Source organism: Danaus plexippus, chromosome Z, assembly GCF_018135715.1.
Source record: "Danaus plexippus chromosome Z, MEX_DaPlex, whole genome shotgun sequence".
In the NCBI taxonomy this organism is placed as follows: Eukaryota; Metazoa; Arthropoda; class Insecta; order Lepidoptera; family Nymphalidae; genus Danaus; species Danaus plexippus.
The window spans coordinates 11,465,391-11,492,979 of NC_083559.1; the positions used below are offsets into that span (position 1 = coordinate 11,465,391).

The 27,589-nt window shown below is 32.5% G+C and overlaps 4 protein-coding genes and 1 long non-coding RNA gene across 5 annotated transcripts; 3 read left to right on the forward strand and 2 right to left on the reverse strand.

Moving 5' to 3' along the window:
* The first annotated feature begins 429 nt into the window (after window positions 1-429).
* On the forward strand, window positions 430-3,820 carry LOC116777672 (uncharacterized protein KIAA2013 homolog). The gene has a single exon (XM_032671347.2). The coding sequence runs from the start codon at window positions 579-581 to the stop codon at window positions 2,460-2,462; it is 1,884 nt and encodes a 627-aa protein (XP_032527238.1). The 5' UTR covers window positions 430-578; the 3' UTR covers window positions 2,463-3,820.
* On the reverse strand, window positions 3,063-12,458 carry LOC116777592 (merlin). The gene is made up of 13 exons (XM_032671225.2): window positions 12,105-12,458; window positions 11,637-11,766; window positions 11,215-11,420; window positions 10,619-10,743; window positions 10,272-10,374; window positions 9,888-10,094; window positions 9,615-9,719; window positions 9,348-9,479; window positions 9,022-9,168; window positions 8,603-8,791; window positions 8,017-8,171; window positions 7,488-7,701; window positions 3,063-4,393 (listed from the first exon to the last, which is right to left on the reverse strand). The coding sequence occupies exons 1-12, from the start codon at window positions 12,189-12,191 to the stop codon at window positions 7,497-7,499; spliced, it is 1,791 nt and encodes a 596-aa protein (XP_032527116.1). The 5' UTR covers window positions 12,192-12,458; the 3' UTR covers window positions 3,063-4,393; window positions 7,488-7,496.
* Window positions 4,378-8,040, forward strand: LOC133319980 (uncharacterized). Its single transcript, XR_009753462.1, has 3 exons — window positions 4,378-4,467; window positions 7,503-7,715; window positions 7,904-8,040. It is a non-coding gene; the product is annotated as an uncharacterized LOC133319980 (long non-coding RNA).
* A 244-nt stretch (window positions 12,459-12,702) lies between the features above and the next one.
* On the forward strand, window positions 12,703-23,483 carry LOC116778189 (RRP12-like protein). The gene is made up of 20 exons (XM_032672126.2): window positions 12,703-12,915; window positions 13,138-13,384; window positions 13,629-13,755; window positions 13,922-14,221; window positions 14,444-14,527; window positions 15,370-15,522; window positions 15,884-16,119; window positions 16,294-16,408; window positions 16,599-16,754; window positions 17,163-17,810; window positions 18,081-18,532; window positions 18,711-18,883; window positions 19,240-19,445; window positions 19,663-19,919; window positions 20,272-20,395; window positions 20,571-20,670; window positions 20,804-20,980; window positions 21,175-21,322; window positions 22,221-22,361; window positions 22,520-23,483. Exons 1-20 carry the CDS (start codon window positions 12,780-12,782, stop codon window positions 22,599-22,601), a joined length of 4,062 nt encoding a protein of 1,353 aa, XP_032528017.2. The 5' UTR covers window positions 12,703-12,779; the 3' UTR covers window positions 22,602-23,483.
* LOC116778190 (ataxin-7-like protein 1) lies at window positions 22,892-27,235 on the reverse strand. Its single transcript, XM_032672128.2, has one exon. The coding sequence runs from the start codon at window positions 26,738-26,740 to the stop codon at window positions 24,707-24,709; it is 2,034 nt and encodes a 677-aa protein (XP_032528019.1). The 5' UTR covers window positions 26,741-27,235; the 3' UTR covers window positions 22,892-24,706.
* Between the last annotated feature and the right edge of the window lie 354 nt (window positions 27,236-27,589).

A 27,589-nucleotide genomic window follows, 5' to 3' on the forward strand; every position in this document is an offset into this window, starting at 1 on the left:
ATAATTTAAATAATTACCTGCATTAAAATATAAAGGCTCACAGCTTGATATAGTGATAACAGCAACAGATGCAAAGAATTTATTGTATTGTAATATTAATATAGATAGTAGTAGCTAATAATATTGAAAAGAAGTGTTGTTTTGATGTATATTATATCAAGGGTGAAATTAATAAGAGTTATGAACTAGTATTTTTTTTTTACTTGAACCCAATTTTCTCAATAAGTAAAATAAAAAGCAATTTGATAATTATACATTCAGAAGTAATTTGAAAGCTAAAAGTATAACTAATAAAATAAAATACGTATTTTGCATGTTTTGAAATACAGATTATTATTCTTATTTTCATAATTCGAATAACCTGTATTTGAGTTTTGACTTTTGACACAATTATTATCTATGAAACGTCATACATTTTCAGCGCTGATTACCAAGTTGCTTGACATTTGTGAATATTTGTAGTGCATATAAAATGTTATAGATTATTTGGTGATACTGAACCTTTTTTACCATGGTTATATTCGTTCGACAAAAATAAAATATCGCAAGTTTTACCTTACCGTAATCGTGACTTTGTAATGGAAAGATCAAATAACTCCAGCGAAATGAGTAGAAGAGCCGGAGAATTTTTAAGGCGACTTAACAGGTTCGCCGATGGTCCATTGACGAGGAAAAAGTTAGTCCTTATCATCCTAGTCGTGATATTCCTGCTTCTGTATGTAGGGCCGACAATCATGAACTCTCTGTTCAACAGGGAAGGTTCTCTGACAAACAACCAAAATATTTGTCACCGGAACTTTTTAAACCCCTTTCAAGATGCTCTTAATGAATACGATGCATATTTACGATTGGAATCTTCCGCCACATTGTCGACTTTGAGCCACAACTATGTGCCTTATGTAGGGAATGGAGTTTTGGGATTAACATTGGAACATGATTCCTATATGAATATTAAATTTGGCAGAACTTTATCACTGCCAGTATACTACCATCCCCTTTACATAATAGATGATTTAGATATGAAAGAATCGACATTAGTGGATTACAAGAATGGTATTGTACACAGATTTCAATGCAGCATTACTGGGATACATGTTTCATATAAATATTATGCTCACAGAACTACACCATCATTATTTGTACAAGAAATATTAATAAATAACCCTCTAAATGCTCCTAAAACAATCCACTTCTCCACACCTAGACTCTCTGATTGGCCAACATCTGTAAAACAAGTAATCAAATTGCATCAAGGTGTAGATGCTAAAGAGTACGAAGTTGTCACAGGCATGATTGATTTGCCAGAAAGCGAGAATGTAATCGCTGTGTCTGTGGTATGTCGGAAGATGAACAGTATTTTACATATTGAAGCTAGGGATGGTGTGGATCTTTTAATATTAACAACTATACAATACAGTAAACCAATAAAAAAATCAGATTATGCACAACAAAAAGATATTGTTGAGAAAAAAGCTATTGCTGAAATGGAGAAAGTAATAGCAATGACTGGTGATAGAGTTGCTGTGAGAAAATTAAGAGATAGTCATTCTACAGTCTGGCAGGGTTTGTGGGAGACTGGCTTCTACATATCAGATTCTAAAGCTGAAGGCGTCATCAATGGTGATCGCATTAATGCTACTATATACGCTATTCTTTCTCAAGTAAGAAGCTATGAACACGAGGAACATATCAAACCATCCACCAAATCAGAGATATTAAAAACTCTAACCTATTCTGAAGGTTGTTATGAAGGTTATTCAACATTGGATGCATTTAATTTGTGGAAACCTTTAAATTCATTGTCTAATTTAGACAATGTAGCAAGTAGATGGCTGCTTACTCTAGAAAAACAAGGATGTCACAATCTTCTTAAGGCTGGTGCAAGTGGTGTAAACCAGGCCATGATACTTAGTTTTGGTAGCTTAAGGTTTAGCAATCAACACCTCGAGTACAATATCCATCCATCAAAATTACATAGAGACTTTTTGTTTCGTAGAATCAACTATGGAAACAGAACCCATGTCAACATAAGTGTTATTTTACAAGAAGATAACAAGGCTGCTATATTTGTGGCTTTGGATCGCTCCGATAAAACATATTATGCCTGCGATGCTGGCTGTCTTGATTCACCTGTTCAATTGGGTCCCTACAGAAAGTATTTCCCTGTAAAATTAACCGAACCTTTGACAGCAATTCTGTACATAACAGCTGATAAACAGCATATGGAGGACTTACGTCATGCTATCCATGTTCACGAGGTAGTAGAGGCACCGGCCCATGAGCATCATGTCATAGCGCTACACAGACATGGCACTACTTTTGGCGGCCTAAACCCATTAGTTTGGGCATCTATAATAATTTTAATAGTTATTTTTCACTTATTCCTTTGTAGAATCATAATGAATGAGTTCTGTGATAGCGGCACAAATATATCTTACAAGAGGTTGTATAACAAGGCTTAATTGTTTAATTGGTTTAGAAGTGCTTCAGTATTCAGTGCTTGCATATGCAGCTTTTAATAATTATACATACATTAATTAGTTTAGTCACTGCCAAATGTTCTGTAAATTTCTTTAAAAGCTATTGTATATATTATTTAAAATTATATTTATTAGAATTATCTATAATAATTACTTCTCCAGTTTGGTATATTTGTTTATATTTGAAATCGAATCACATTTCTCATAATCAAAGCTTCCATTACTTAGTGGCTGTGCAATATTTGTTTGATAAAAACGGCTTAGTTACACATTAAAAGCTCTCCATTGTAATGAACACATATGCTGATATTTATATCTCCAGTGGTTATAAAAAATATTTTATTACTAAGATTTGTTAAGTATTTAATTTCCCTTGCATCATTCTAATATATATATGTATTACATCCGACCCAAGTTAAAAAAAAAGTCTTGTTATATAATAATAATGAAAATTAGTTTTTTTTGTATCTGTAATATAAAATAAAAACCATTTTATTGAAATCACCGAAACATATTTCTTAGGTATACAGATAAAAATGCATAAGACAACGACAAAATAAGATAGAATGAAAAAAAAATAGCTGTCAATGTACCATAGCATGTATTACTTATACACATTGTAAATATTCTATTCTAATGATACAATTATTGCAATCACATTGTGTAAATTTTCTTAATAAAATAGAATTACGTGGTTATTTTACATCCATGAAGTGGCATGAGAGGTAATATTATTTTATAAATATATTTACATACAATTTTCTGTTATAAGGCACATACATGTTATCATCACATCCGAAAGGTTCAGTTATAAATAATAATTACCAAACGATACCAATAAACACTTTCATAACATTATTAGTATTGCGTATAAATGTTGCTACATTATTTTGTAAATCGAATTATAAAAGCGAATATAAATTGTTTTGTAACCAAAAAAATATAAAAGGAAAATGTGAACTTAAAATTAATTATAATAACTATATTATTAATAGTACATGTTGTTGTTACTTTTATTTAAATTGATGATAAGATACAAATTTAAGAATATTTTATTTCGAAATTTACTCCATGGCATCAATAGTTTTTGGATATCTTTCAAAGCACCTTATGCATAAAATTATTTTACACTGTAACCTCTAAATAATTTGGTACTGTGAACGATTTGATAATCATAGTCAAATAATTGACTTGTTTTGTTCTTTGTATGTTACTTTCCGTCTGTAGCTACTTAAATATCAATATTTATATCTAAATATAGTACATAAGTTTATAACATAAAATGGCTATATACCTGTAAGATATATACGATTTAAATAAATAAAAATTCAACTTACTGATTGTGCGTCTTGATTTTATGAAGCAAAAAAAAATAAAAAGAGAAAAATTAAAAAGGACCTCGATTCGAAGAACACATTAAATATAACAGATCTAAATTTTTAATAATTCCTAAATATTGTAAAAAAAAAATTATTACTATAAATATCAGTCGGGCAATTTTTTTTCTTTTGTCTATAGAATGAAGAGATTAACTTGGTTTTGTATCGAATAAAATAATTATTAGCGTCAACTGTTACATCTTAAAAAAAAAAAAGAAATTTTTCATATAAAAAAAAACTTAAATAAACTAAAAAAATTATATGGCAATATTATTTTGTGGAGTAAATACAAGTACACTATAGGGGCTTATAAATAATACGTTACAAAATATAATTTAATAAATTTGTACCGAATAATGGAACAGTTCGTATTATGCTATCTGATAAGGCACTGAACAGCCAGTAACATTCCAGGCCCTGGCTGCGTGTGTTCGCTTCTATATTCGACGTTAGTTACTTATATTTATAATAGTTTTATTAATTATATATAATGTTAGAAGTTTTCTACTTTATGATGTACGATGTGTTGGTTACCTGGAAAGAAAACGTAATGGTTATGATAACTTCTAATAAAGATTTTGAACCGCACAATACGGAGCATGCGCAATGTAAGTATGTAATAATTTTCACATTTTCAAAGCCAGTTTTTTTTTAGAACGTAATATATTCAATAGCGCATACATAATATTAGTTAAAAATTGACATTACTCCATTTCGATTCGACTCTAATGGGATCCAAGGTAAAAGGATCTCTTATAAAAATACTAAATAAAAATTATACACACTTTACAATATTTATTTTATATGGTGACGTTAATGTGTAACTTAAAAATTGTTTCGATGGAATCACGTGAATTTTGATTACATGTAACGTAATTCGCGTTATTTTTTTATCAAATAATGATATACCTAAGGTTTCTGCTTTTTTTATATATTTTTTTTATCAAGCTATAATTTCATTCGCACTGGATTTTTATGTGATAAATTTAATGAAGTAAATCTCACTGTGTCCGAATATTGACACTTAATTGTAACATACATTGGTACAGAGCAATTTTATTATAATTAAATATGTTATAGCTACACACTGGCAACAAAAATAAAAATATCCTTAACGTGATTTTGTTTTTCATCGCACTTACAAACATACAAATATTCTATAGATTTTCTTTACACAAAATTATTTATGTACGATATATACTGTGTATTACATGTAATAATTAACACTGGAACGTTTAAATACACTTATAGTATCAACTTAGTAATAAACAACATACTGTATAGTGTTGTAGTAATTTACTTTTAATAATACACAATTTATAAATGAAATTAACTTTCCTATAATTTCACTTGCAATTTTTTTACTACCATTCAGTTTGCTTTATACGAATCGTGTAAAATTTCAGTTAAAAATCTGAAATACATCAAATAAAAGGAATTTAAATAAATATAAAATTTATTTAACTTTTTATAAGGATAAGCAAAGAATTTTTATTGATAGTAATTTTTATTCTATTGATTTATTAATTAAAATGTACTAGTAATCGTAGAGATAACAAGATTATAATTTATTCTCGTGCTTTAATTATATTAATTCATAAAATCTGTACAAAAATTTGAAATTTCACGAAACTACTACCATTTTACGTTTTTGAACATCTCAAATGACAACTTTTAACTAAACTAAAATAAGATATATGTTTGTCTCTGCTTGTTTTACTATTGTTAAAGAATGCGCTCACCCTTTTCCGACTAGAAGAGACTTGATGAATATCTTATCGTAAGTATTCTTTAGTACATTGACTTAGTTACACTAATAAATATTTAATTTAGTTTCATTCATACAATGTTCTTTAGTATTTGGTTAGATTATCACTAGAAATGATTACTTAAATTATGACATTAAGAATGTGATTTGAAAAAAAAAACTTCTATATTTTTTCGTTTTAATCGCGTTTTCATGCTACGACAAAATACTTTAAATGATTATAAAAAAAATGTAAGTTTGTTTAGCGGTTATAGAATAGTATGATTTATTATCCGTTTTCGTGTATATACAATAAAATAAAACAAACAGTGCAATTTAGAACCTCCTGATAATTTAATAAAGATGATACTCTTTAATATAAACGTGGCTTTTAAAAAATATTTCTATTGAATTGAAATTATAAAAAAAAGTCTTTTTTAATGATAAATATAAAAAAAAATTAAAGTAAATTTTATTAAAAAATATTTGAGCTACTAAAAACAGACAATCTATAGAGATATTCACGAAGGCAAAAAAGAGAACGAGATAGGTAACGTTTACTTCGAGAGAACTAGCTTAAATTATGAGTTCCGTTTAACAAAAACATTTCCAGAAGATTCTAAAAATATTTTTATACATAAGATTAGTAAGATTAAACAAACATATGTATGTATAACGTAATTACTATTATATTAGAGGGAAGTCACCCAGATATATAGTTGATTTGGCCAATATTATCGCAATGGTAATTCGAAAATGTATCTTTGATTAACAGATGGCGTATCGTTTTTTGTGATTTTATTCGAATATAAACTATACATGTAACATATTAAAAATTTCTATTAATAGATTTGCTTCCAAAAAATAAGTAACCTAAATTTTTTCTCACTAATAAACATACTTAAAAAATATATTCACAGATTAGTGTTAGAGGCGTGACTACCAGAAACACATAGAATATGTAAAATGTATAAATATTATGTCGCAATCACGTGATTTATATATATATATATATATATATATATATTTTGTCTACACAATTAAAGTTGTGTACCGAAACTAAGGTGTCGTAAATATTAATCGCATAAGGCATAAGCTATTACAGTTTTATATTGGTTAGAAAATACATTTTTAAACATCGCCAACAAAAAAACGGATCCATACACGGAGCAGGTGTAACATGATATCCTCTCACATATTATCGTGACCTTTATTCGCATACTATGTAAATTCGCATATCCTAGTGTCATACTTTTTTATTCGCTTAGTCCATTTATACTACATCATTATTAACTTACGTATAACTAAAAAAAGCATTCCATAATAATAAAAAATAAATAAATACATACATATGAGAATATCCTCTGGACAGACAAACAGACATTTGCATCGCAATGTTATATAATGGTTCGTGCATTGCTAACAAGCTACTAAATTCGCCCATACAAAGTCAAAGTTTTTGACATCGTGGTGTGAGGGCTACACAAGTCTGGTACAGCATTCCACAGCAGTTTCAATTACTTACAAAAGCCATCATTTATAACCAATATAAATTCCACAGCTTTGATATTCATGTATTTTAAATTCGCAATTCAATATTCATTTAGTTCGCAATCGCAAGCTAGGCATATTGTCTTCATAACACGTAATAGCTTTTCGCAAAGGCTGCTCACTTCGCAGTTACACAGTGAAAAAATTTAAGCGATCCTAATTCTGTATTTGGAACTTTTTAACGAAATAATTATGTCCATAGGAACAACAGCAACAACGTAAATGAAATAAGATCAAGGAAACCATTATACTATTTTTTTTTTTCTACATAGCCAGAGCATTAATCTGTGCCGTCATTCTTTATATCTACACAAGACAAAAGCTACGAACCATATTCCATTACAGGTCCTCATAGAAGGCGACCCTCGTCCTGGTGGAGCCCTGCTTCAGTCGTCTCAGTGTACTGTACTTGTCCTCGCCGGCCCGAGCCTGTACATCATGGAGGTGGTCCAACCCGCCCTGCTCTACCCTCAGTACTGAGAACTCACAGCGCAGCTCATCCAGCTGTTGTTGGAGGTGCTTCGACTTCGCCAGATATTCGACACTAAAACATAGCACGTGAATATTGATTACAATATAATAACTATATGTTTCTTGCGTGCCTTGTTGGAGGTTTTCAAAAGAGATGGCCAACATGAGACGGAAGAAGCTTTGAATTTATGGTTGAACTGATTATTACATTAATTTAAATACAAATCAAAGTTTAAAAATTAATATGATATATATATATTTAAATCTTGTTTCAGACACAACAAGAAGTCTCAGAGAAAAAGATGTAGCTCATCTTTCCATGTAGCATAAAAAAAGTGAATATTAATCTAAACAGACACTTGTGTAGATGATTGTACAAAATCCTCACCGTTCCTTTTCTATTTCAACACTGAGCCTGTGTATGTGAGGGTCGTCGTCACTGACGAGGGTGTACGCAGTCAGCTCAGGGTCAGCCAACGGTGCCTCCGACAGTTCCGCTGGTAGAGAACATGAAGACGGGAACGGCGATGAGCTCGCAGACGGCTGGAAGTAATACATATGTATTATACATATCTCAATTGGCATAAAAAATACAGAATAATGAATAACTTGAGCCCATATCAATAAAACTTGAAGTTGCTTCATAAATAACTGAGTTAACATGGCCGGCGAGAATTTATGTGGTTTGTCTGTATACAAATATATCAAATTTTATATCAATTTCAATATGAACTTGTTTGAAAAATAATTCTTTATATATATATTTAAACTCTGTGACATGTTAAGCAGTACGAGGTGAAGTCGTAGCCAGTGTAAACCCTTATACAATTATAATTAGTAAGATAATAACTTGACATTTTATTCTATATGCAGGCATTAAATTGTTATTGATTCTTAAAAAACAATATTTCCTTTGAAACACATAATATGTTATGATGTTTTTATATATTATATATTTTATGTTATTTACTTACAGGTGGCAGGGATCCATTTGAGGTCCTACTGAGGAAGTTCAGCAGCTTCTCCTTTGCTTGCTTCTCTGCTACTCTAGCTGCTACCAACTCCGCCTTCAGTCTTTCCGCCTCCGCCGCTCTCTTCTCGGATTCTTCCACGAGACGTGCCGTTAGGAACTCTGCTTCTCTCGTCTTACGTTCTAGATGAACCTAGAATCAGTAATGACCTTAAAATTATTTATTTATTATTAAAGTCATTTTATTAAGGCTGAATATTCCTCAAATTAACCTCAACGGAAAATTATCGAGATCGACATTATAAGTTTCTGTTAATTATGTTGTAGGACTAACCTGGACTAGTGAAAACTATAAAAAATGAAGAATATTTTGTAGCAGAATTTTCTAGATAAGTTCTACTGAGTAATATACTCATATATAACCTTCTCCTCCTCAGTGCGTATCGCGGAGAGTCTCAGTCTAGCGTTCTCCCTCTCCGCATCAGACGCTTTCTGTGCTAACAAGGAAGCCTCTTCTTCAGCCACACGACCCTTCTCTGCCAACAACTCAGCTGTTTCTTCTGAGCGACGCTGGAATATTGATTTTTATTGGATAAAATTCTCAATGCTGTTTCATGTCCTATCAATTAATAAAACTTCATTCAAAAAAAAACACAACCTACATTATATGTTAATACATTATAACATACATAAGTGCACTTAGAAGATAATGTACTACATATAATATCTCGTCTACATATAGGTATTACCAGAGCGTCATTGGCTAGTCGTATCTCCTCCTGGTACTGTAACAGACGCTGCTCCATAGCAGCTCGTTCCCGCTCCGCCGCCTCACGCAGCTGCTTCTCGCGGGACAGTTTGTTACGCTCTATCTGACGACGCTGAAATTTTTACATGTAAGGAATATTATCAATTAAGAAAGAAGGTCAATTAGTGAATTGTGAAATGTTTAACAAAATAATGGTTGATTGTTTAGGTGTGCACAGAAATCTCAGGCGAAATAATTTCAAAGCCACCTGCTTCTCCTCCTTAGCCTGAGCCTTCATCTGCTGCACCTCCATAGTATCAGGTTTCCGTCGCCGCATATACAAGTCATGGTTGCCAATACAAAGGTCCAAGATCTGTAACAAGCAAAATATTAATTATTAAATTAAGCAAATTCGGAAATAACATTGAAATATAGAAAACTTCAAAATATAATTCGGGACTTTAATTAAATGTGAAATATAAAACAAATTTGTTTAACATATGGATTACTTATATTAAATATATTATAAGTATATTCTTACCAGCTTATTCATCCCTTTGGGTGAGAAAAATATAAAATTATTCACAGATTTGTCCACAAATTTTATAACAAACTTTTTGTCATCAAAAGATATGTGCTTAATCTCTGACCAGGGGAAGGTTGTTTTGGGAGTGACCTTATTGTCCTTCTCGTATATATTCAGACCTAAAGCTGTGACTCCCAGATACAGATCGGTTTCCTTCTTATTCTGTGAAGAAATATATTTAAAAACCAGGGTAAGATTATATAACATGCAATAATTAACAAAAGAGCTTTAATAAGCCGTACCTAAAATAGCAAATAACAATCCATGGGCACATAGACCGTCACAGCAGGCAAGCACCATAAAATGTAATAAAAAAAAAAAACCAAATACCGTACTAACATTAATAGCAAAATAGTTAACTCCATACATGTCCAGATCTTGAGCAATTTTCAAATATTCCATTTCCGCTTCATCCCTTGACATGCCTTTGTGATCTGCATACCTGTTATTAAAGGCTCAGGTCATTCAATATCTATATCTTACACTATATACATATACTTCAGAAATATAAATCATTTTGTTCTAGTCATTATTAGAAATATACACATAGGCAACAATTTTAAATTCAAATATAGACAAGTCGTATTAAAGTACAAGCAAAAGTATGTACTTATTAATTGTTATCAAACTTATTGAAACAAAAACAATATTTTTCCATTACTATAGTAATATAATATTTTATGTACCATATCTTGATCCTTTCCTCCCACATTTCGGGTGTCATCTGGTATTGATCGATGACCCTTTGAGGTAACAGATCCTCATTAGCTAACATTCCTGGTTTTGATGCTGTTTCATCATAGTCACCATACTAAAATAACATTTGACAGAAATATACCTATATATAGTTATCATTGAATACCAGTTTAAAACATCATTAAAATTTTGCATATTATTCTTCCTTTGCTGCACTTGACCCTAAATGTATGCAAATTTGCTAACTGCATAATTAAAAGTGTGAATACATAGCTATGAACCTTAGTTACTGATGTATTTGATGTTCATGATGTTAGTTACAGTTGCATATATGTGATAATTACTTGAAATAGGATACAAGCTCTGACAACACACTAAACTAAAAATAGACAATTCAATTAACTGAATTTCAAACTCTCTTAAGTAAACCTGTAAGTCAAAAATTGTTTGTCTAGATCTGAATTAAATAATAGACTATTTTAAAAGATGTGCTGTGCTTAACTAACTATGAACTACTTTATGGAGGAGGGAGAAGTATGCTGCCTAATAATTTAACTTTATTTCAATAACACTTGTCAAAAATTACCTTAGCTTGTACAGCATAACTTGCAAGTAGAACGGAGGCTTCAGGTGGGCAATATATATCCATCTTCAGTATGGCTTGCTTGACCTGTAGGAATAAGAGGTGTTGAGTCACTTCCTGGATCAGCTCCTCGGCCACATCTTCAGGATATAATTTGCAGAGTAACATAAATGGTGTCCCCGGCATTTGTGAGACGCATTGTTCTTGTACTGTAAATGTTATAACGCTGTCATAAAAGATTATTCAAACAGGAATGAATTCCTATCAAGCTTGAGCTTAGTCAACAGATGAAGCAATGAGGTGAAAGATATTGAAAAAATGCAAGTATATTCATGAAGTATATGCCATAGCTGAAATATATGACAAGTGTAGAAAAATAAGAAGAAAATTCAATATTTGGACAACCTTATTCAGCCACCATTTACCTCTTTTATCTAACTTCAGCCAACTAATAAAATGTTTAGTGTCCTCAAATTGCAACCCAAAGAACCATGTTTCTCTTAAGCCAATTGTTCTGCACACTAAATCAAATAAATCTCTGCCAGTTGCTCTCCACTGAAATTCATATTAGTTATTAATAAAATCTTAAAATACAAATTAGAATGTCATGTGTAGAAATGATAAAGATATTTTCTATAGTACAGTTAATTTTTTTTAAATCGTAACTAGTAAAAATTAAATATAGTTCTAGTTTAAATTTCTAATACTTGAACAATAGCAGTTTCAATACAATATTTAACACTAAGTTATGTGAAAATTAAGTAGTTAGCGGGGACGGGGTCACAGTATGACTCACAACGGGTTCATTGTGTTAATTTGCTAACATTCCCGTAATGAGAACGATAAACATCACTCCGAACTAATTATTATAAAATTGTTATAGCAATTTTTACCTCAAGGTCAAACTCTAATTCCGCATCCAATGTACAAACTTTAACAGGGAACGACTTAGCAGCCTTCTTCCTTCTAAAAGGCGGCATTATCCCGTATCATTTCTTTATCACTTGAAAACTTTACAATACATTCGATAGGTTAGGACTCATTGCATATTTCATTTAACGTGTAATACTAATAGTTTACGTAATGTGCACTCAGTACAGGAATGCGCGTAATTTTACATTGCGTACTATTTCCAGCGGTTATTATTTACAAACAAGGGGAACGTCAATGAAACAAGAATGCGAGCTGAATGAAGAAAAATTATTCCGAAAAACTAACACAACCGTTCCGTTTCACCTTGTTTTGAAATTGCTATATGTATATATATTGTTTCTAATAAAGATTAAAAATTATGTAAATTATCAGTTTATATATTCCAACTAATTAAATTTAACTTGTTCCTTATGAAAACGCCCTGCATATTATATTGGAAAGCAATTGACTAATAAGCAAGAGTAGGTTAGAGTTCTAAACTATCTGTAACGAACACCTATCAAAATGGACTGTGGCTTGCATTTGCATTTTTATTATTTGTAGACATTGACATTGACAATAGAAAATAAATATTCTGAAACCACACCACCACGTGCCTTCTATTTTGATTTAACGTCGCTGAGAAATATATAAATATGGCTAAATTTAGATCAAAACTCAAAGGAAAATTGAAGGGGAAAAGATGGCAAAAAGGTCAATCGTCCAACTCAAATCCAAAAACTCAAAAATACAGGGAGATGGCAAAATCCCGGTTCTTCCAAGAAAATTTAAGTAAGTCTTTACTATTTCATTACAAATTTGTATCTTTTTATTGTGTAATATGAATTGCATTGCATTAATACTCATCCTATTATAATGTAGTAGTGAAACGGTACAATTTAACCTCATAATTTTTTAATCCTTTTCATGTCATCCTTTAAGAAACGTTTTTATTACTTGGTTATCTCAAACTTTTATGTAGGAAAAGCACTTTTTTACACAATATAATTATAGGCAACGCTGGCTTGACTGAACAAGCGGTTCTAAAACATGATGCCCTCATGACCTATGGCCATAGCGGTGGCAAAGAAAAGTCAGAAGCTGAAACTGAGCTGACCATAGCTAAAGAATTTGAAACCATGTCCGTCCGAAGTGACAACTCTGATACAGAATATTCTAAGTCAATGAGATCTGGTACATTCAAGACATTTCAAACATTTGCATCTGATTGGAGTCAATGCTCTAATATTAGTTTCAGCAAGTGAGTATAAAAATACATGTTATAATTATATATTTAAATTTATTTATTTATTAGTAAAAAATTTTAAATAGCCACTATTTAATGGGGCTTTTGAAAATTAATTGACCAGAATAATTTAAACCATTCAGAAAACTCAAAATCTTGATAACAATACATTATTCTGAGGAGACAATTTGTATATATATTTTATATAATAGATTATTAAAATATGTATAAAAAGTTAAGACTTAAACTTTTTGTTCAGATTACTGACAAGGTTTGATACCAACAATGCTGTCCATAAAGACATGTTAGCGGTGCTTGCTGCCGTCACAGAAGTCATTAAAGAGCAGGGTGGTAAAGAATCTACTACTGAATATTTTGCAGCTCTGGTAAGTTTTAGTGTCCATTATTGCAGTATAGTTTCAATTAAATGCTACAATGTTAAACATACAAAGATATAACCTCAATATATTTTCATCCAAATCATATTTTGATAATATCAATTAAATGTTGTTATAAATTTTACAAGAGATCACAAATTACATCTGGTTTTAGATGGAAACACTTAAAGTTTCTGAAGACGAATCAAGCTTAGTGGCAACACTATCACTTCTAGCTATGGGTATTAAATCGGTACCCCAAGCAGTGCTTAGAAAACAATTCTCTGTATCAGCATCTATATTCTCTGAAATCCTGGAGAAGAATGCTCAATCAGAAAATGGTACTTTGCTGAGAAGTCTTATCGGATGTCTGTCAGTATTATTAAGATCCCAGGAGTATGCTCTGTGGGGTGATTCATCTACAATGAGGGTTTTTGAATTTGTACTCGCATTTACTTTGCACTCAAAACCTAAGGTGAGTAGTTTCTATCCCCACTTATACAAATTCTTTACCTTTTGGGATAAGTCAAGAGTTGTAAATTATTTCATGCCATATTCCTGAAATTTCTTCATCCTGAGCCACAGTTCTAGAATTTTTTTTTATTTAAATTTGAACTAATTGTATTATAGTATTATTATTTGACATAATATTGTCATAAGCAAGCAAAGTAGATTTTATAACCAACTTATATTTTAGGTTAGAAAAGCAGCTCAACATGCAGTTACGGCGATCTTAAGGGGCAGCTGTTTTATGATACCTTCAGAAGACCAAAATGTTAAGGTACAGTGATCCTATATACCCATATCTAAAATCATAATTTTGCTGAGCTTTCATACAAATTTATTCCAAGTCAATTAAACTATATGATCAATATTTAAACACCTTCTTTACTGTGATTTTATTTATTAAAATTTATAGTTATTAATTCATTTGCTGTTTTATGATATTAACAAAACTAATAACTATAAAATTATAGTAATTATAGTGTTTTTAATTTGAATGATAACAATACATTCTATTTTTCTTGTACATACAATGTTTAATTTTCTAATGTCAATAATAAATCTAGCTACTTCAGTTTCTCGTTTCCATTTAATTTATGTTAAAAATACAGCATCCATTACTTCAGTTCTTGATTTTACATTGAAGCATATTTTCTTTTTGCTGGGGTGTATCCTGTCAATTATTATATTAACATAGGTTATTTTATGAGAAACAGAAAACATCCTGTGTGGTGTGACAATAGGATCATAGAATAAGCATATTGAATATGTTTTGAAGGTTTTGTTGATGAAAATTGTTAAATTAATCAATAACTATTAATATAACTTTGATACTTTAATATTTTTTGAGGGCTGACACTTTGAAATATCTTTGATAGCCCAATGTTTATACTAAATGCTTTTTTCCTTTATACTTCTACTCTCTTATTTTGTAAATTATATGTATCTCCTCAAGTAGACATGTTTTTGAATATATTTGTCTATTATTTAAAGCACAACAACCAAGACTCGAAAATGTGATTCAAGCCTTAGATTTTATAAATTACAAAAGTTCAGTAAAATAATGTATATAATAATAGTAAAATGAATCATCTAACAGCCTTTAATTTAAATTCCTAGGTCCCCAAGGTCCACCCGGCGGCGAGCCGTGTGTCTGAATACTGTCAGTCCCAGCTGAGTGCTGAAGCCCTACTCGCTGGTCATAAGTCCGTACTGCACACTCTCACATTACTCAGGGATGTGTTATGTGTCTTCAATAAGGAGCATATTAAGGTAAGAGGTATATAAAAGACGTCATTGACTATAATGTAAACATTATGATATAACCTATTCCTGTTTGTATAATTGGTATTATTATTACTTTTTTAACTTGTTTTATACATTTAAATTTCAAGTTACAGTAAATCATTCATAATATTAAATTATATGAAATTTTATCATTTCGTTTTTATTTACATCTCTTTAGAAAATTTGGCTATTTCTGTAAAGTAAATAGATTTGATAAAATTTCTTTTAAAGTTTTGATAGCTTTATATATTTTTGTGTTAAACATAGCCAGTGTGATATTACACAATTGTTAAAATGTAAGTTTTTGTTATGTAATCTCTCTTAATATTGTTTTTTCATTGCTCAGGCAAACTGCGAATCAATTCTATCATTGATGACGCACAACAACGTGTACATAAAGACGTGTTGCCTCCACACTTTCCACGCCCTGTTCTCTGCCCCCCGCGACTATAGCAATATGTGGGGAGGACTAGCCGTTCAACTCACGAGGGCCCTCATGGCTGCGAGGCCCCCCGCCAATGATACAGGTCAAGTTCTCGCCTGGGCCACCGTCCTGCAATCTGCATATGGATGTCTTGCTGGGTATGAATGACCTTTCTGAACAATATGAATAGAAGTATAAATCACTATCACCAGAACTTTGGAAGCATCTTAAATAGAAGTACAATTTTACATTCTTCGATAGTCATTGAGTTTTTTTATATAAACCTGAAGGTCAGGTCAGATCAGTTGCTTTAATATATTATAAATTTCCAGCCTCGATATAGACTTGTGCGTGCCACTGGTCCCTCAATTCGTGAATATCTGCGTGTCGGAGCTATGGTTGTCGGACGTGGCGGAGGTCAACGCGGCAGCCACCAACGCGCTCAAAGTAATGATATATATATATACATGTTTATGTTTGTGTATATATAAACATACTCGCATGTACATACATATACACAGACTAATCTAATATTAATTCATGACATAGAAATTTTCATGTGTTTTAGATCCTCCCCTTAGTATTTGAGTACAATGTTCATAGTTTTAATGATTCTAAAATTACTCTTCCACACCAGGCTGTATTACTGGACTGCGTAAAACCAGCCCTTGAGACCGACATGAAGCATAGGAACCACATTGAAGCTGTATTCAAGACAATCAGTTCGGGCTTAGACAATCCCTTCAACCAGGCTATTAAACATGTTATACTTACTATTGCTGTCTGTTTCGAGGTAAGAGAAATGACATCTATATTGAACATAACTATAATTTTCTATAATATTTTTCCACTTATAATAACCAAACAATTAAAATTTGGCAAAAAAATTATTGGTCAGTTTTACTCGAGATTAAAAGATATACGCCCATATATACATACATGTATTGGGCAGAATAGCTGATAAAAATACATCTATGCGTGCGAATTTAAACAGCTTTGCTTATATATTGTACACACTGCGTATTTATCTATTTGTGTTAAGTAGTAAATTAGGCTGAGCAAAGATTAATGGACTTGAATATGCAGCACTTAAATGCTAATTAATTAAATTAGTTTTTTTTTTTATTATTTGCTAATAGCGAAATGATATAAAATATTCTTCATACAGTGTCAATATAGAGGTTTAAAATCTTTTCATCAGATAGGGAATGAGAAAGTGGAGAATGTTCTGGAACAGCTGCTGAAGAAATTAAATGATAGACGCGAAAGTCACAACTTCCACAATGAAAAAGAAGCCGAATATGCTACAGGATGCGCTGTAAAGTCACTCGGACCGGAATTCGTACTACGAATAATACCACTGAAGGATGGTGATAGCATCAATATAGATCGAAGTTGGCTGTTGCCCGTGTTGAAGGAAAAAGTAACAAACTCGAATCTGAAATTCTTCGCTACGGAAATACTCGAATTAGCAACATTCTGCAGGAAAAAATCCCGTGAACTATCTGACAAGAACGACACTACCGGTTCACATACTTATGACTTATTGTGCAATCAATTTTGGTCTCTACTGCCAAGTTTTTGTAACTACCCGAAAGACATAAAGGACAATTTCAAATATCTAGCTAAGGTCCTGGGTAATGTGTTGAAAGAAAATCAGGAATTTAGACTATCAGTGATGCAGGCTCTAAGAAAGTTAATAACCTGCACCGAAAATGATGAAGAAGATAGAAAAGAAATGGCCAGATTTGCTAAGAATTATGTGCCGATTTTGTTGAATATTTACATGTCCCCTGTTAAAGGCAGTATGGCACAGGGACAGAGACTAGCTGCTTTGGAAACTATACAAGTGGGTACTTTTTCATTTAAATCGAAATTTATATTTTTCATAGGTTGTTTTTAAGATATCATATTATTTTGCTGGAGTTAGTCTTTTTTATATATAGTTTACTCATGCATTGTTTAAATATATAAAGTATTTATTACTTAAAACCGTTGAATCAATAGAATATTTAAAACTATTATACTTAGATTTCTTCTGGTTAAAGTTGTCAATAAGCAGCGGATTAAATGCATCTAATAAAATATATATTTAATAAATTCAATTCTTTACCTGCAGGTATATCTAACAATAAGTGATCAAGTTCTAAGAGAGGAACTCTTCGTTAATGCTCTCCATCAACTAGAAGCGTCAAAAGGGGACCACTTCCAAAGAGAATCTATATTGGATGTTATTCGACTTCTTGTATTGTACCAGACTTCTGAGAAAATTGAGAATCTCTTTGACAACTGGGTCTATCCACTGTGCGAAACTGTATTGGAAGCTCCGAAGAAATATAAAAAGGCTAGAAAAGAGGAAGGTGAAGAGAAGACCCAACAGTTGAAATATAAAGATATGGCGAAATTAATTGAAATGGAACATAAGAAAGCTTACAGAATATTAGAGGAAATATTCAAAAGTGATAAAGACTCTTGCAAAGAATTTGTGACCAATAATAATAAGAAGATAATGAAATTACTAATGCGCTCATTGAATAAGGCAGCTGATAGCAGTAAAGGTGCTAGGTTGAGGTAATTGTAAATAGTTTTTAAATAATCTTGAATTAGGTTTTTTTGACATCACAAACTTAGAATTTAATGAGAAAAATTTATGATAATTACAAATAAATATCATTGATAATTGAAAATGTGATTCTATTCTTAATCATCTATGGGATATAAAAAGTACAATTTCTTTCTCCATCTCTAGATGTATAGACCACTTGATATCAGTCTCCCCTAAACTAACATCAGAACACAAGCTTATCAAGAGTGCTCTAGCAGAAGCAATCATCTGTACAAAGGATATCAACTCTAAGTGTAGACAGTGCGCCTTCACAGTCATTACTAGTATTGGAAATGTTCTGAAGGAACAGGACGGAGGTATGATTTATACACTTCCATCTTAATTATAACCTAATATGATTGATTTAGACTTACATTTGATTAGATCTGACCTGATTTAAAAGAGTTTTCTGGATTATTTTACTTCCAAACATTCCTTCTCTAATGTTATGTGAATTAATAAAATTTATTAAAGTTTAAATATAAGTAGTTTTATCAATCAGAAATCTTAAAGTAATTAGTAGACATGCTTTTTTATTCAACTTTGATTGGAATGATATTCAGGGTTAGGTGTAATGTTATCCTAGATCCAATATATCAGAACACTCATTATAGCTGCCTTGATATTTTTAAATAAATGGAGTGAAAGATAAAAAAATGATTTTTAATTCCAGGAATACAATCCTTCATAGACCTTTTATTAAGCGGTGTGTCAAGTCCCCGTGTGACATCATGTTCCCTACGAGCCTTAGCTGCGGCATTGTTCAATTTCTATGGAGATATGGAGCTGACCGCTGTCCAGGGTTTATTGGAGACTGTTTCCAAGCTGATGATGGAGAGCAACAGGGAGGTTGTCGCGGCTGGAATGAGCTTCTTGAAGGTACTTCATTATTTGTAACAAATTTTTGCTTTCTACATTGCGTTGAAACTTTTATGTTAATAACTCTATAAAATTTTATTCTCCAATATGTATGTATTTGTTTTATATGACAATAAAGTAAGATAAGTTTAAAATTTTGATTGCATCATGTCTATGCACTACGTTTATAGCCATGTTGTCGTGAAGGTCAAAATTCATACACGTTTATCCCCTTTAGGTATACACAAAGGTTTTGCCAACCGAAGTACTAGCTGGCAGTCTGCCTCTAATATTCAAAACACTATCATCTATAAGCGACGACTGTAAACGTTATTGCCGACTAGAAATAGGCTACTTCCTGAGCAGGATGATTAGGAAATTTGACGCCGGTTTCGTGGAGAAGCTGATACCGCAGCAAGATGAAATTATGATGAAGAGACTCAGGAACCTGAGGAAGATGGAGAATAGGAAAAACAGGGCTATGGACGGAGAGAGGTAAAAAAAATCAATTTATGTATACAACATTAACTAACAAATAACAAAAGTGATAATGTATGTCGCTAATATGTCATGATACCCAGCAATGTTAAATCATAAGTCACCTGGTGTTAGAAAATAATTCCTGTATTAAATTAAATAAGATTTTCGTGAATCGAAATGAATAATTATAAAAATATTAGTTATTTATAACGGCTGGTATTATTGTTAGTTTATGAGCTTCGAATGGAGGTAATTATGGTAAAAAAATTAAAATTCAGTCACAAGAACGGTCTCATTTTAGAAAATTGCAATCATCGACTACAAAAACTCATTAAATCTTAAAATATTAACAAATTTAATTTAACAGGGACCAAGAAGACTCTTCGTCAGAGTTTGACGTGAAAGGAACTTCGAAAACATTGGACGACATTCTCAAAGACTCAGATTCGGAACTCGAACTATTTGATGAGGAAGAGCGACCAAGGAACAAGGTAGGTGATATTAACCTTTTAGTGGCGGGAAGTTAAGATAGTTGAACATTATTTACTTCATGAAATTTCGTTTACTTTCATATAAATGAGAGACAATGATTTTATACATCAGATGCTTCCCCTAAATTATGTAGGTAATTTTTATGTAAGTAAAACGTTTGTATCATGCTTACAGGTAAAGAGCAAAACAAAATCACGTAATCAAGCTTGGATTCAAGACGACCCAGATAATATTGTGGATCTGGCTGACGTTTCTTCCGCCAGAAAAATTACAGGTATGTTGACTTACAGACATTTTATGATTGCTGTAAAAAACTACAGTAAGCAAAAAAAATGTCTTCATATTAACAAATTAACTCTATTTTTATATTGAAGAAGCTAAATTATCTGTAAATTATTCTTAAACAGCCACGGATCCTAAGAAGAAACGTGACGCAGCTGAAATAAAGCAAAAGAAGAAAGATGGCGGCTTCAAGACAGCCCCGGATGGCAGACTCATTATCAGCGATGATATGTTCGATGAAGATGGTGACGAAGACGAACAGCGTCCGAGCGGTGATGTGGACTCAGATACCGACGACACTGGTATGCTAATAACTCTTATATTGATACTTTTAGAATAACATGCAAAAGAATCCTTGCGAAATATCAATTACTATTACACTTAAATTTATTGTATTTTAAATCTACCCTATTAAATTAATTAATACGTTTTTATTGTATGTAGGATCAAAACAGTTTTTTGGTTAAAAAAATACAAAATTCTTATTCCCTTTCAGACGACGAGTCCAAAGCAACTAACCTTATAAAGCCGGGTGTAAAGCGTCGATACGACGACATTCTCAGTGTAAAGAGCGGTCGTTCAGGACATAGTCGCGCTTCCACGGCACGGGCCTCGTACGTGGCCGGTGGACGGGGTATACACAGGTACACAAAAATATATTAATATGAAGGTATTATTAGTTGGTGTAGCAAAGTTAACGCCAATGAAACAAGATAAACTTTGAGAACAAATGTTACTATAATTATGGTATATCACTCGCTAGAGTTATCGCGATTTGTAATATTACTATGAGATTTTGTTGCAGTTCATTGTGTAAAATGTATGATTAACTTGGGAGTCTCCTTAGTAAGGAATAAAGTATAAATTCTAACTGGAGAACATACTTTCAGTACAACATTGATAAAGATACCCCAATAAAACCGTTATAGATAGTTATGCAACTTATTTTACAAGAAGTATAGTGTACATAGTATGATTTTTACTGTTAAAATGAGTTTTTCAGTTATTTTTTACTCCTTACTCTGAATACAAGTTAAAATGATAACAAAAGACCCCTTAATGATTAATTTTAGATTATAATTATTTGTCTGTTGGTACGAATAACTCTAAAAACATTCAAAATAAAAATGTGATGCGTCTTAAAATAAAACAGAACCAAAACTCACTCGAGCATATAAATTATACTTCACTGAACCAAACATAATAAGTAGGAGAAATCTAACATTCACAAGTACATGATCCAAACGTAAAAATATTATATCCTAGCAATCTCCTTTAGATATATATTTAGCGAATAACAAACTTGCCTAAAAGGATCTGTTGATAAATATAATATAATGCGATTAATGTTGTTTTGTTTGTCACATAATATATGTTTATTGACAATTACGTTATCTAAAAACTCTTTCGACTTCAGTTTATATAATAAATCGAAACTGAAATGACCACAACATTTCATGTTATATTCTTCACAGCTTTGATATTTCTTTATAAGTCAAGATACTCAATTTTTTGATTATTAATTCATTTCCATACTTTTAGACCCCTAAGCTCAGCGGCTTCTGTTTCCTCGAACGTGGGATCCGAGTATCGTTCCAAAAAGGCAAAGGGTGACATCAAGAAAAAAGGGAAACCTGATCCCTACGCGTATCTACCTATGTCAAGAAAGAATCTTAATAAAAGGTGAGAGAATTATATTACTTATAGTTATAATATTTATCATTTAAATAACAAAAGAAATTGACATGTATACAAATGTTTATTTTAACAGATCTCAACCAGTTCAAAGAGACTACATAATTGTATGTTGAACAAGATATAATTTTTGTTATCATTCACAGAAAGAAGACGGTTACATCGAATCAGTTCAAGGGAGTTGTGAAGTCTAAGTCGAAAGGCAGGATTATGAAGAAGGCTAAATAATTAAGAAAAATCCATTATGATATAAATATTATATCCATTGAAATAGAACACAGTTTAAAATTAGAATTCATAAAATTGATCTTATAGTAAAAACTTTCATTTTACTTTACTGTCTCTGACATCTATTACAATTGATTTGTGAGAAAAATAATAGATGATGTAGACGAACATGTCGAGAGAATGCGTTACAGTAATTAAACTTATTCAATATTATAATTTAGTTTCGTATTTTAGATATAACCCATGATTGTTCTGGATTCTGTATTGAGAAATATTTTTTTTAAAAGGGATTACATTGAATTATCACTGTCTTAGAACAGACGTGTACCATTGTTTTGTTCATACATTAAATACTTTATTATCAAATTATTTACCACCTTCCATGTCCTTGATGTATTAGTACCAATACTAAGAAAAGGAAATTACTTTATACAAGATTTTCTAATAATCTTAATGAGTTAAAATCACAAAATTTACAAGCTTAAAGCAGAGGATGGGATCTATAGCCCAAGCACATCAAATCATACTTATTAAAAGTTTCAAAATTATCCGAATTCATAACGTTTTTCAGCAATTATTTTTTGTATAGTTTAATGGACAGAATGTATTTTTTTGGATATTTGTTTCCCATGAAACAAGGGAAAAATGTTATCACTCTAGTGTAAAATACAGAATGTAAGCAAAAAAATCAAACACATAATGAATTACATTGCGTTAAAATTAAGATTTATTATTGGATGTAGATTTACTAAAAAATATTTTTGGATTTTATTGTCCGATTTTAAAATATAATTAAAAACATGCGGTTTTTCTATCTTATAGAGGTTTCAAAGCTATTCGTTGTCTTGTTAGAGTTATAATAAAATCTCTTATAAAAACATACCATATTGTACTATGATTAATTCTTAATCTCCTCTAATTATTATTTGCCTGCTTTTATATCGGAAATAACAATTACTTTGAACACTTTAAAAGTCACAAACCAGAATGATAACTTGGCAAATATTTTTTTCAGGGCTCAATATTACATGTTATTTAGTACTTTTTTGATCTTTGTTAATATAAATTATAGTCTCCTATTTAAACTGCTTTGTTGGTTGTTTGTTCAATAACTATATGTTAAAAGTATAAAAAGTTTTAAATGTCTGTGTTCAAAAAGTATTTGGTTACACAATTACCCCAGCCATATTTATAAAAAAATAAATTTGACAGTGTACCTATGATTCCAAGACCACTTTACATACTGAAGTGTTTATAAAAATATTTATATGACACTAGGACATACATAACTTAAAATTTTTCCTTGTTTGTCTCTCCGTTTGTTTGAGGTAATCTTTGGCTGTGTTGTACCGAGATGGTGGAAGAGTATTTAAGGGTAACAATGTATCTTTCTCATTTCATATTTTGGGTTTCATAGCACAAATCAAAAGTTAACAATAAAGAAAAATTTTTTTTTTTGTTATCTAAATATTAAAAACCTTCATAAATATCAAACACCCAAACTTTTTGAATCTCATGAACTTATTTGCCCCGTACTATTGGACTACCATTAATAAAATGAATGAAGGTATAATAAATAATTTGCTCGACCGAAACTGTGGAAGATATCTTGTAAATAATAGGTACAGTTGTGTCCCTAACGTTTGTGACTTTCACAAATATATGTAGGTGACTGTGTAAATTAAAACAAGTTGTTTTAGTCATTGAGGTATTTTTAAAAGGAGGCGATTTACTATTACGAATTTGACTTATTTTATTTGTATTTATATTTTTACATGGAAATTTTCATCACAATAAACAGTATACCTAGGCCATTTCTCAGTATTAATTTCAGTATCAACAATGAGTTATGTCATACGAAAAAATACAACCATTCAGCATAATCTATTATTTCTCCGTCGATGGCCGACATTCAATTCGGCAATTAAAAAAATCTTATAAATAATATACAAAATAATACAAACATTAGTTCCTCTTGACAAAATTTGAGATTTATATCACTATCGCAACTTTTAAATTCCGTTCCGGAAAAAATTCGTATCAATCAACATTTACAATGCGCATCCGACTCAGGAGAAAAATAAATATACAATTCACGAAACAGTTCAACACTTCTCGTCGGCTAGCAATGGGTCAAGAGGGAAGCCAAGATCGAGCGCGGCAACTGAGGCTCGCTTGGCGCTCTTTAGCGTTGTTCGCGTGCTCCTACCTAATCCGATGTGGCTAGGGTGGCCCATGTGACCGTTCAGTGTATGTCTCACATCTGGTCCAAAGAGATCACTCAAAGTCTGTTGCATTTCCCTCTGAACACCGGGCGCACTACACGTCACTATCAACTTTCGAACCTCGGGTTTGTTCGTCTTGTTGGCGTTGTTCATATGCAGGGTCTTCGAAAGTGACATACCCTGTGCGTAATAGTTATTAGAGGCACATGTGGCCTTGCTTGACCGCGAGAGCGACGTTTTTATGTTATTCCGAACGGTTGCGAATTTCTTTCCCAGTGTAATGACACCGCCCGCGTGCGATGTGTTGAATGTACACAATGCGAGTGGCCGAGGGCTGGTGGCGTACCAACAAACGTCGCCCGGAACAAGCGATGGAGCGGAGCTGGAGGCGGTGGACGTAGCTGGGACGGGAGGGATCTCGCGCGTGCGGTGCGGTACGAGAGGAGTTGCGTCCGGCGCGGGCTCCGCGTCGTCCGGCAATAGGAAGGGGTCCGACAGTGGCTGACTCAAGAGAGACGTGATACCGGAGGTGTCGGGCAGCATGGGATCCTCTACGCTCAGCAAGCTCGCGTATATGTCGTTGACTTGTTGCTCGGCGGTCAGTCCGTTAAAACTGCCGAGGTCCAGCGAACTATTGACTAGGAGTGGTGGGAGCGAGGCGGGAGAGGCGAGTGGTGCTCCAACGGCGGCAGCTTCTCGCGATGCTCGGTGCTCGGCTAGCAGTGTGTCAAAAGGCTTAGATCGGCCATCGACTGTGCGTCGCAAGGACAACGCGTGCGCCTTACACGTCAGTGACCTCGTGCAAGGCTTTGGGTTCTCCGCTGTCACGACCCCACAATGCTTGTTCGGGTCGTATTCTCTCTGATTGTTTGCTTTCGTTTTACTTGACTTTCGTGATGTTTTCGTGGACGGCGTGGTAGGCGTCTGTTTTAAAGCTTGAGCATTGAGTACATTATTGTCTATCACAGTTGACAGCAAGGGTGATGCATTGGGAGGGAATTGCAAATTAGATAAATCTGAGTCAGCTAAAGTGTAATTGGAGAATGAGGTATCAACTGTTGAATATAAGTCTTGTGATTGTATAGAATCTGCAGTAGATGGAAAATTTATTTCTTGCATATTTCCTATATCCCTGATTATATTTTTCCAATCAGCGGCATTTGTGATGTCATCTGCACTCTGAATTCCTTCAGAGTTCATTATTGCAAAAATGTCATCTGTGATATTTTCACCAAGAGGTAATTCTTCAGTGTCCTGTATACTCACAACTGGTAACTCGCCACTCTCCATGCTTACTTGTACTTCCCCTGTTATTGCTGAGGAAGTGCTTGCTTCCTCCAAGTATTGTAAATCAGGTTGTGGCAAAACTATCCTTGAGATAGGAGCTGCAGCTGTATGAACAGGAGAAGTTTCCAACTTTATTGGATGAATGTCTACAGGAAGAGGAGGCAAAGGATCTTTTTTAAGACGGCTTCTACTTAAATTGGATTTTAGCTTTACGGTGGGAGGAGGAGGTGGGAGTATTGGTTCTGCACCGGTATGGGACTCTAATAAATGTCTGTATGCTGCACTACACTTCACTGTGATTCCACACATATGACACACAGCCGCGTTAAGATTATCCATTTGTGGGAAAAGACCATGGAGACTCATGCTCTCGTATTGAAGACGATTGACTCCGGCTCGTCGATAAACTTTCTGAATCCTCTCCGTGGATTTGTATGGATGAACTTCGTGTGGGCGCCTGACCACGGCATGGCCCCGACTATCCGTCGCCGATGACGGGAAGCCCATGGCGTCGTCATCGCGGCGAGGAGACAGGTGTCCAATTTCGCTAACCCACAAATCCCATGGCTTTTCAATGCATTTTAAGGGACTTACTATCTTCGTCGCGAAAGGGAATTCTGCGGACATATTTTGGCATTTACTGACCTTCCAAAAGACCAACTCTCTTCTTAACCTCACGGGGCCCCTGCCATAGCGAACGTCTCGCTACTTAATAGGTTATCATCCCATATCTGTCTTTAAAGTCGCGTCCCAACGAGCTTCGCATCAGGTTCACATCATACAACAATAGCTCACTTCATTACTAACTCTCACTGGTCATAATCGTGTTATGATTGTTTTAGCTTTTATATTTACAGAGACAGATGATCTTTCCTCACTGACAGCTGATTATGCAGGTTGTAAGTTTTTTTCGACCACGGGACACATCCATTTGTAGACAATCCTTTCTAAATGGAATTTCCAGCCGCCATTTATAAATTCATCACATAATTAACTTATTTTTAATTGATACTATACTTATTGCACACAAATAAAATATCTAAAATTTCTGTTTGGTTGGTGGTGGTTGTGATTGACTACAGAAAGCATCAACACTTTTTAGAGTAATTGTAAAGACCGAATAAGTAATTCTATAGTCTATGGTCATTCATTCTTGCTTGGAGTGACGTGACAGTGTAAATAAAATCACAGATAAAAAATTTCACTATAATAAAGCGTCTACAAACATAATGTTAAAAACTAAAATTGTTATAACATATGTGAAAAATAAGCGATTCCTAAATAAATAAATACAGTAGTAAAAATTAGGAAAATAAACAAATCATCAGTTACTACAATTTAAAAAAAAATATTCTTTCTTTGAATATATGTTCTCAAAATGCATTAAATAGTTATAATGTAAGTAGATATGAAAAGTAAACAATAATAACAGAATGAATATTTTTACTGAAGTGTTACGATTTTTTGATATTAAAA